The sequence below is a fragment of the Cydia pomonella genome, chromosome 19, assembly GCF_033807575.1.
Source record: "Cydia pomonella isolate Wapato2018A chromosome 19, ilCydPomo1, whole genome shotgun sequence".
Taxonomy (NCBI): domain Eukaryota; kingdom Metazoa; phylum Arthropoda; class Insecta; order Lepidoptera; family Tortricidae; genus Cydia; species Cydia pomonella.
In genome coordinates, this window is record NC_084721.1 from 2,827,102 (window position 1) to 2,838,347 (window position 11,246).

General features: G+C 35.0%; 1 protein-coding gene and 1 long non-coding RNA gene across 3 annotated transcripts in view; one reads left to right on the forward strand and one right to left on the reverse strand.

The window, feature by feature from the left end:
* Positions 1–8,557, reverse strand: part of LOC133528693 (uncharacterized) — a 204,025-nt gene extending 195,468 nt beyond the window's left edge. For both annotated transcript variants that reach the window (XR_009801036.1, XR_009801037.1), the window contains exon 1: positions 8,545–8,557. This is a non-coding gene — a long non-coding RNA (uncharacterized LOC133528693). The remainder of the gene's footprint in view (positions 1–8,544) is intronic.
* Positions 4,100–7,386, forward strand: LOC133528694 (uncharacterized). The gene is made up of 2 exons (XM_061866165.1): positions 4,100–4,888; positions 5,978–7,386. The coding sequence occupies exon 2, from the start codon at positions 5,989–5,991 to the stop codon at positions 7,009–7,011; it is 1,023 nt and encodes a 340-aa protein (XP_061722149.1). The 5' UTR covers positions 4,100–4,888; positions 5,978–5,988; the 3' UTR covers positions 7,012–7,386.
* Positions 8,558–11,246: the final 2,689 nt, after the last annotated feature.

Consider the following 11,246-nt stretch of genomic DNA (forward strand, 5'->3'; position numbering starts at 1 on the left):
AGACTGTTAACCATCATACAAAGTAGCGATCATTCTTGTAATTTTAGAAGGTACTATATACGTGAGGTCTTACGGTGTTACCCAACCCGCCACGTCACCGGATCCGATGCACGCACCCGACCAGGCACCGGGAGCAACGCGGGTAGATCTCAGCGCCGACGAGGACTCCTCGCGCAGAGTGCGAGTAGTATAGCCAATGAGAAACTGAGGACTCTGGATGAGGCGATTGACACAAGCACAATGTCATCAGCGAAAAGCATACACCAGGGTGCTTCTTCCTGTATATCCGACGACAGAGCGTCCATAATAAGTAGAAAGAGGTAGGGACTCAGAGCCGATCCGAATAAATATAATAAATAAAGGAGTAATAACAATGACGAGTAACGCGACTTTGTACAGTTATTTGCAGTCTTTATTAGTTAACTGTCACTGGAATCGGTTTACAGCAGGATCACCCGTTTACTGCTGTATGGGCATTCAACTAGTGCTAAATCTGGACTATAAACCGGAAAGTACTGGTATAAAGTTTTTTGCACGAGTTCGCAATGTGTTTTAGATGACAATGCAAAAATAAGGGCATATGGTAGAAGCTGGTAACTATTATACAAATTATTACCAAAATTTTGACAAAAATAAAATTTTACTAAAGGTGACATTTGAATGACTACAGTAGCGATAGCATGAGATAACATATACGATATGGATTGGATATATCAGTGTCAAAATTGACGTTCTTGTTAGAAGAAACGTCACTTTTGACACCGACATATCTAATCCATATCGTATCTTTAGCAAATGTTTGACGTATCTTAAAGTTCGAATCGGGCCGTCTAAAGGAATAACTTTTAGTATGTCGCCAACCCTGATATTACGAAAAAAACTACTGTTCTATAGAAAACATTACGAGAATTATTATGATTCTCGGATATGTATGATACAGTAGATTTTTCTAGGCGTAAAAGTTGTTCAGTATGACTTACATATTTACCCCTCAGTGTGTGGTAAGACATGACAAAATCACTGTGTATAATTGTGATTCAATAACCGGTTAAAGTGACCGGACCATTTTTTTATGCAGGTAGTAAGTAGCACGTGCGGTTTTACTTAACATTAGACAAAGAATTAGCCGTTCGGGGCCAGCTACAAATCGAACGACTACACATCCCAATACACGTGTCATTTTTACGGAATCAGCCCTCTGCTGGCTTGCATAATAGGCCCGGCATCAGGCCCAGTTAAACAATTTAATGACTGTTAGTTAACTTTAATAATCATAATAATATAATATTTATTTCAGGCAATGTGCCCATATCACAAATTACAAATTTACAATATCACATTAAAATACAATATTTAAGCTAAAATGCAGAAAAATTTTTTTTTATTTCGATCTATCGATCGATAGTTGCTTATATTCTTGTCATCGATGTAATTCAATGGATGCAATTTTGAATGTAAATTTAAAAGACTAACAAAATACCATTACATTGGCGAGAGGTCGCACAGGACCGAGAAAAGTGGCGCTGTCTTGTGTCGGAGGCCAAGTCTCATTTTGGGTCGCTGAGCCAACGGAGTAAGTAGTAAGTAACAAAATACCATACGATAAGTTAATATATCACAAATGCGTACAAGCCAAGTAAGAAATGTATCATCAATAATCATGGGGATTTTATTTTTAAAGCCATGCTATCTTGTTATCTTAAAAGGGGCTTTTGCAAACACTGATTAAAGCCGTTCGTTTTGTTTCTACTTTCATTATGTGCAAACTATAAAACAATCTCAAACGTGGCTGCAAAATAACACGCTTATCCTAATAACAATCATTAGCGGCCTTTGTTTCCATTCTAAAGGGTAAAATAAAAGACAGATTGTAAAAGCGATAACTAGTAGGCATACTTTACCAACAACACGTGCTGAATATTTAAGAAACAAACAATTCATGATAAGTACTCGTGAGCTTTTTAAATACCAATTATATAAATATGATTTCAACCTAAACAAATTGAGTATGATGTTTATTCTATTTAAAAATACCTGTCAGAAAAGAAAATGTGTTTAGTAAAAACTAAAATTATATAAGTAATCAAAGTTAAAATTATTAATAAATTTTCAATCATCGTTTAAATATCTAAATGAGTTATAATATACTGTCACCGGGTCATAGAAGGCACGTCATTTGACTTTGACCACCATGTTTCTGAACGCAACCATGTATACGACCGAATGATTTTATTACTGTATCCATTCGTCGACTCACTCACTCTCTTTTTTCTCAACAACTCCACGGTTAACATCGCTCTGTAATTAATATCCGTTTTTTAGTGAAAATACACAGTTTCATCGATAAAAGGTGACTTTTAATTATCCACCAACACACCATTTTGCATTTTTTCTAAACCTAAATCAATAAGCTTCGAGGAGAGTTGAACTCACGACTTGCCACGACTGTTGCCAAATTAAGGATTAACATTGGTTTTGACATACGTCAGTAAAAGTAACCGCCATCATTATGACATAATTTTAAGGTCATGTACTATTTGCTTTGTGTTGTATCAAATTAATTTATTTCCCGAACATCAATATTTCAAGGGCAACAGAGTCTTAAATATAATCAAGGCAATCGCCAGTTATAAAACTATGGTTAAGCTGCGTCCCCACCGGGCCGTTGTCTTAGGTGCCAGAGAACAGATTATTGCCGAGGCATTATCTACAGCGATACCGACAAACCTCTATATCTATCCCTCTTTGTGTTTCTTACTTGTACTATGTTTGTCTCTTCACTGTTTTTTTTTTGGGTTTCGTATAAAAATGGCATCACTCTGTCAGTCCGTCTGTCTGCCTTTTCTTTTCTTATTTAATGCATGGTAATTTGTTGAAATTCTACTAACACATCTATTATGGATTATGTCATTGACATAAAATGTACTACGTACTAGACACGCTATCGAGAAAAACTTATGTCCTCCGTCTGTCACTAAGCTTAAGAATAATAGCTAGTCAGAAGCGAAAAACTTTTCATTTTCTGCCTAAATACGTACTGTAACCTCCATGTTACATCTGCGAAATGTAATCTATGCGCCAAAGAAAATGGCGTACCACCGCGAGTGTTTAAAGTGACGTTTCAAAATAATCTAAATAAGCTTAAAACAAAACATTTTTCGCAGTGGATTGTTATTATATTGGTTTTATTTTGTTTCTAGATATTATAAGAATACATTTTCATAACGCATAAAGGCATTTTCAATTTTTTTTTTAATTCGTTACACGTGTGGCATCTCGCCAGTAGTCGGAGACGTACTAAACGCAATGAAGTGCCGGCACTTCAATGAGGTGTGGAATTATTTTGTTGGTGATGCCGACTCTAGTACTATACCTCAATGGATTATGTTGGTCCGAAATAAACAATTATTTTTTTAATTATAAGATGTTATGTTTTGAAAAGATTTTTGCCGCCGAGTTTCTTGCCGGTCCATATTGGGATACCCTCCTCCAATTGAGGGGAGATTTAAATCTTCTCGGGTCAGAGGTGTAGGGTTAGAGCCGGCGCAGCCTTATTTGACGTTCATAAGCGACCGGTTTGGCCTAGTGGGTAGCGACCCTGCCTACGAAGCTGATGGTCCCGGGTTCAAATCCTGGTAAGGGCATTTATTCGTGTGATGAGCATGGATATTTGTTCCTGAGTCATGGGTGTTTTCTATGTATTTAAGTATTTATAGATACATATTTATATATTCTATATATCGTTGTCTAAGTACCCTCAACACAAGCCTTATTGAGCTTACTGTGGGACTTAGTCAATTTGTGTAATAATTTCCTATAATTTTTTTTTTTTTATAAGCGCATTGTAATATGCCTACTTGAATAATAAAATATATTTTATCTTAGTTCTGTGCTATCATCAGAATAACTGCCTACTTAAAAAGAATGAGATAAGGTCAATATCAGGTCTTATTTACGCATTGATTAGTGTTTATTGTGAGTTAATACATTTGCCACTAACATAACATACATTTGCAAGTAACAAGTAGCAAATATATAAACACGAAAAAGTACATACCGAGAGAGAAATTATAAAGAGAAAATATAAAAGATATACCTGGACGATATTTGGCTAAATACCTGCAAGGCTAAGGATAAGATAGCCGGTTTTTAGGGTTCCTAAAAAAAAATTAAATACGTTTTAAAGGACGCTACCGCACTTTGGACCCTCCAGACAAAATAGACCTACCTATTTTTTCTAATTTTTTCGATGTTTTGTTGTGGGACATTAAGTCAGGGTGTATGAATGTGCAATTTAACGTAAAATAATGCCGCTGTTTTTTTTAAATCATTTTATTAATATTTAAGGAGTTCTAAGAATTGATTTAGGGGTGCGTTCAAACTTTTCGTTCCTATTACATTTATTTCATTTTGATGGCAAGTTGAAAAATTGGACATTATTTAAGAGGATAGATAGTCAACAAAATAATTTAAAATCAAACAGTGCCTAAAAAACATTGTACATGCCGTACCTATCAGCTTTAATCGTAAGTCCACTTTATTCACATGAAAAAATATAACCCATGCAAATATCGCTATCTCTTTCTATCGTACCACTGTCTTTTTGTCGGCCCTCTCCGACAGAATCAGTGACAACAAATGAGAAGGGGGAGAGGACGCAAAATAGCATAAATGCCATGCTTTTATAATTTTATAAACAGTACGATTTGGACAGCGGTCAATTGAACACGTGAATTGAGTTATGCACAAACTATTTCAATAAATAAAAATCATTAGGCATTATATTCGCCATTTGTGCAATAAAATATAAATCAATAAACCTTAGTCAGTGAATAAAATCTGTTCTAAACGACAAGTTGGTGTTTAAAGCACATTGTACCTATATCAGGTAAGCAATAAAATAAATTATTAATAGGATTAAAATTATTATTTACTTGTCCTGAATTGGGTAAGTAATGAAACGTATACGTACTTATGGTATATTCCATAGAACATATAAACTCTAATAGTATAATATTTAAAAGTATAACATTCACTAAGAATAACGATTATAACGAATAACAACGAAAAATATAATTTCATAATTAATAACACCCTTTAAGTATACTATCATTTATGATAAAATTCATGTAATATTATAATGTTGAATTAATATAACTTTAAAAATATATAACAAACATTACCAATAATAATATAAAAAAGTAACATACTAATAAACGCCAAACTTTCTCTCTATTCTGTCTATTCTCTGTATTAGGTACTCATGTTTCTCTCTATTCCCTGACAAACTTTGTCTCTAAAATCTGTAGAAACTAAAATATTAACACAAAGAGTTTTATACGAAAATCAATAAAACAAAAAGTCAGTTCAATTAGCTCACAGTTCACCTAACATGCTCCTCCTCGCTCGTCGTCGCACCTATCTATAGTCTGTCAAACAATACTCTTCCGTGACAGTATCTACACGCTCTGCTGCTTTATATTCAAATATTATTTAAAATGTTATTCGAGTGTTATTTTGTTTGTGTCATTTTGTATGTATGTAGATTATTTGAAATTGATATATTTTATGTATGTTATATCATTATGAGCTTATACTTTTTGAACATAGACAATTCGTACATTATACTTAACGTTATTATACGTTATGAACGTTTGTAAAGTAAAATTATACCAAAAGTGCTATACGTTTAATGACGCACCCTCCTGAATGACCTACTTTGTACTATAAGTAAATATATTTACATATAGGTATACATTATTTTTGGTTTGTTTTATTAACAATAAATATTTTTTGTCATTAAAATGGATATAATTTAGATTAACGGAAAATATAACTTAATTAATTAAATTTCTAATAGACAGAATACTGTCCATTAGACATATACACATATATATGTCCCACTGCGGTAATTTACCACACAAAGTATTAAAATATTTACGTGCATACAAGGATTATAGCGTTGTGTTTTTTCCAGGTTTTGCCACAATGGCGATGAAAAAGAAATTAGAAGAATTAAGGACTGTACTCGAAAAAATCAAATACGTGAGAGAAGGTATCAATGTCACCGAAACCACATTATCTAAAATGTGTTTATCACCACAAGAAAAACAATGTGCGGCTAATGTCCAGAATGAAAAGGTGCTAGCAGCGACAGCAAAAGTGGACAATATACACACAAAACTAAGTGAACTAGAAGAACAAATGAAGGCGGAATTGAATAATATCAAAAGGCCAGAATTTACATCACCTAAATTTCGCCATCCGCTAAATTTTCTTGAAGATCTAACCGATTACTTAGAAGATATACCTAGTGAATATCGCACAGTTGAAAACATAGTTGATTGTTTACAAGGAGACGCTTACAGTTGGGCAATAATATTTAAAGAACGTTGGTCGAATATTGAAGATTTTAAGAAAGATTTTCTTGAATACTACTGGGGCCACGCCGAACAGAGCCTGCTGAGGAGAGAAATTGTTTGCGGTGTATGGGATAGTAAACGAGAGACTATGGCAGAGCACTTTACTCGTCTGGAAGCTCAAGCAAAATTGCTTACCAGGAAAATCGCCGATGAAGACTTGATATTCGACATCATGAGTCATTTTTCAGAGATTGTCCTAAGTAAGTGGCAGGTAAGTAGGCAAAGAACTATATCAGCAGCAGTTGCTTTTCTACAGCAAATGGATAATGAACTGCCAGATAAGTGTAAAAGTACTAAACCGAAAATTAGACAACCGATATCTGATGACAACGTAATAGATCTAAATGATACAGATGAAGATTATGACGATATCGATGACGCACCTATGGTGCGTTTTAATGAACAACACAATAAACACATAGTCAGTTCAATTGAACAATGCGAAAAGTTGGTAAAAGAAACTGTAATTATTCCGACTCAATTAACAGAAAAGAGTAAAGAAGCCCTTAGTCAGAGTTCAGGTAATCAAATAATAAACATTAATGCTCAGAAACCAGTGTGGGAAAAGATGTGGACAAACTGGCCATAAAGAATATAAACTTATTTATGACAAAATTAAACAATGTACTTAAAATTACTTACCTAAAATAACTGTCTGAAATTATTGTAACTATACTTAGGTGGTAGTATAACCCTTGGAGTGGTAGGCCGTCGACTCCCAGCCGATTATGTCATTTAAATTTCAAATTTGATTAATTGAAATAAAATCGAAATTCCAATCACTCAAAAACTACATATACATATGCCACTTGAAGAGTTATGACCAGGAGACGACGTTGTGTTACCATGACGTATTTGTATTGTCTTTTTACTTTGTTTTAATTTAGTGTTGATATTCCATGTATTTTATAGAATTTAAGGGTATTTACTTTTATATCGTAATATAACTAAAATATATCATATACCTATATACGTTTTTTAGAATAAATCGAAGCACGATTGTTTTGTGTATACGATAATCTTATGGTATGTACTTGTAATAAAGTGTGTAAATAGCTTATAAGATATATTCTTGTGAAGTTTTGATGTACTTATTAAATATTTTCAGTAATAAATATCTGTGATGGAATAAGCGTATTATTAATAACCTGCGTGTGTTATTTTTTGCAATAAGCCATAGGTACTTCTGTTACCTACACCTAAATAAATGTATCTAACTGCATCTTTAAAGTACTTATATGTGACCGCGGCCGTTAGAACTTTCTTCGCTTGCCATAAGGTTAAGATTTGCTTGTATCTTTATAAGAGTAGCCTGACAAGGCGTCCTTATGGCAAGCGACAAAGTGGGACGTTTAGCTAATAATTAAAAGCAACAGTAAATGGTGAAACCTAATATTTTTGCCCCGGTAAGTAGAATTGTCTATCAGGAAATCATAATGAACGTCTATAAACCATTAATCAATAAAAATGTCAGTCGGAATCCGAATGTCACCTTAAAGGATGTCTCTTGCTAGGACGGACCGGGCCCGGGACGTGGCCTCCGACACTTTTTTTTATGACAGGTGATCACGTGATCTCTATAGAAAAGTGTCAGACTCGGACGCCCCGGCCCGGGTCCGGACCGGTCTACCGTGAGTCATACGAAATCATGAATCTAGTATTTAGTATGGATTGGGCATAAGTGGTGGGGGGAACTGACAGAAAAGGATAGTCTTATATATCTTTCAGTAGGAGTAGCAGAAAAAGCGTTATTATTGTTTGTCCTTGGCACAGTTACATTTTTTTATTCCCTACCGTTAATTTTAGTATGGTTTACGGTGGGCAATAAATAAGCCGACCAAGTTACGTGGTTGTTTTTGGTATGTTGACGGGAATGTTAAAACGTGTTTTTAATTTTGACACATTGCGTATGTTCTGGCCCTCACGGGTGCACGTGTATTAATATACGCGCTAATGCACATCTATACGATCCTACCATCTATGTACAAAATGTCTAATTTTAAAACGAAATGCTTAAATTACATGAAACTTGGCATGAACATAATTACGTAACGAGCGAGTTTTTGTATATAAAACTTCTATGCGCTCTTTTTTCTTTGTTTTAGTATGCTAACTTATGCACCTAAGTCGGAGGCTGAAAAAAGTTGTCGGGTCTTTTTTTACTACGTCGGTGGCAAACAAGCATACGGCCCGCCTGATGGTAAGCAGTCTCCGTAGCCTATGTACGCCTGCAACTCCAGAGGATATAGGATATTTGTTCCTACGTCATGGATGATTTCTATGTATCTAAGTATTTGTATATTATATATAGTTGTCTGAGTACCCTCAACACAAGCCTTCTTTACTTGTGGGACTTAGTCAATTTGTATAAAAACGTCCCTAATAATATTTATTTATTTGTGCACAGTCACCATCAATAGTAGCGGATAAATCAACGCGTCATCAGTTACTGATATTCAATACACATACAGATTTATGTATACAAATATACATACATAAATCTCTAAAATTCACGTTCAAAGTATATATTTTACAGCCTTAATTGTTCTACATATATAACCATCCCTATATGACTTATGACGACCCTTATGACGACCGGTTTGGCCTAGTGGTGGGTAGTGACCCTGCCTACGAAGCTGATGGTCCTGGGTTCAAATCCTGGTAAGGGCATTTGTTCGTGTGATGAGCATGGATATTTGTTCCCGAGTCATGGGTGTTTTCTATGTACTTATTTAAGTATTTATATATTATATATAATATATCGTTGTCTAAGTACCCTCAACACAAGCCTTATTGAGCTTACTGTGGGACTTAGTCAATTTGTGTAATAATGTCCTATAAATATTTATTATTTATTTATTATTTATTATGTGAAGCTGTTACAGAATGCTAGTAATACTTTTGAAGCGTTGTTTGATCCGCTACTTTTGATGCTAACTGTACACATTTGCAAGGGCAGACTCAAACTAGAAACCTTAAAAGACTAAAGTTGGCTCGATAGAAAAAAGACATAAAATGTCTAATTTTCATTTATTTTCAGTTGTCTATCGTTACTTTGCATACCACAACAACAATCTATTTTCTGATATAAAAAAGCTGGACACCTATCACCTTAGATGTTTAAGACATATACTCAGAATCAAATGGCGAGACAAAGTTCCAAATTCTGAAGTCCTGCGTCGTTCTGGCCTCTATGGTATGGAGGCTCTACTAATGCAGCGACAGCTAAGGTGGTGTGGACATGTCCTCCGTATGGATGACCGCCGGTTGCCCAAAACCGTATTCTACTCTGAATTGGTGGAAGGCAAACGCAAGCACGGCGGTCAGCATCTGCGTTACAAGGACGTGCTCAAACGACACCTGAATGCTTGCAACATCAACCCTGAGCGCTGGGAGGAGCTTGCTGCAGACAGAGCATCTTGGCGGTCCACCATTTTTAACCACATCAAATCGTTTGAGGAAAGCCGCCTCAATGCCTTAGATACCAAACGCCAACAACGTAAAGAGAGACCGAAGCCCTCTTACACGTATACATACAACGCGTCTGGCCAACTCTATTGTAACACCTGCAAAAGAGTCTTTAAGACCAAGTTCGGCCTGGCCAGCCACATTAGGGCCCATAATCGGCGTAATCCGTAATTGCTGAGGTCGCCGTCATCGAAATCGATAAGGAGGACTATATACTATACTACCACAACAACAACAATTTAAATAGAAGTATATTTTCAGAGTAATTGAGATACAACGTAAAAACCCGCCTGACGGCCATATCTTTTGTTCCCTTTTAGCTCACGTTAGTAAGTTTTAGTTTTTTTTTAATTCTAGTCCATTCCCTAGGCTTTTGATTCGGTTTATTTGCTAGCTGCCAGATTTAAACTTTAGTTTATCCTTTGTTTTACCGTGAAAATGGCTGGTTGTCAATCTAATAAATTGATAGCCAGCCTCGGGCATCCTTCCGCGGGGGATCCTTCCCAATTTCGCATGTATTTACAAAAACGCATTAAATACTATAAATCAAATTAACAAATTGTTATTTTAGAATTGGCTTCCAGAGTGTTTTTAACACTTACCCATATTGAGTAAGCTGAATGTGTTGGTCATGAGTACGGAATAACTTTTATTATCGATCCAACCCCGAAAGAGCAAAAAAAATCCTATCACACAGAAAACATCGATTAGCCTAAATACATGGTGAAATCTGAACCACCGTTCATACTCTACGTAATGACTTTATAGGTAATACTGAACAACTTTTTTTTTTACTTGGAAAACAAACAGGCAATATAGTACAATAAAATAATTAATTTAGATAATACACACCCAAAATAGTTTCCACTTATGAAACAGGTATTTTTTTTTCGCGATTTAGGTATTGGTCCCATAGTAAAAGTTGTTTAGTATGACCTATAAAATCATTACGTAGAGTATGAACGGTGGTTAAAGTTTCACCCTATATATGAATTGCCATATTTTGCGATTTTGGACGATGATGGTCTCATAATACAAATTGGTCAGTATCTAATTATGTATTACCTCTTGTTTTATTGTTTGTTTGTCTCTTTGTTTGGTAGGGGGGTGCTGTAGCAAAATTGCTACATAATCAACATCTGTCGGTTTAAAACGACCAGCAGGCAGACTTTTAGTTCTACTATTTTAAAGTGATTTTATAAATTTTGTAAATTTTAATTTTTTATACAGGGTGAAATCAAACTGATTTTTTTTTAAATGTTTTAAAAATTATACGTAAACTGCAAAAGTTTTTGTTTTACTGCACTACCTAATCACACACCTCACACACTACCTCACGCAATATGGCTAAGGGCA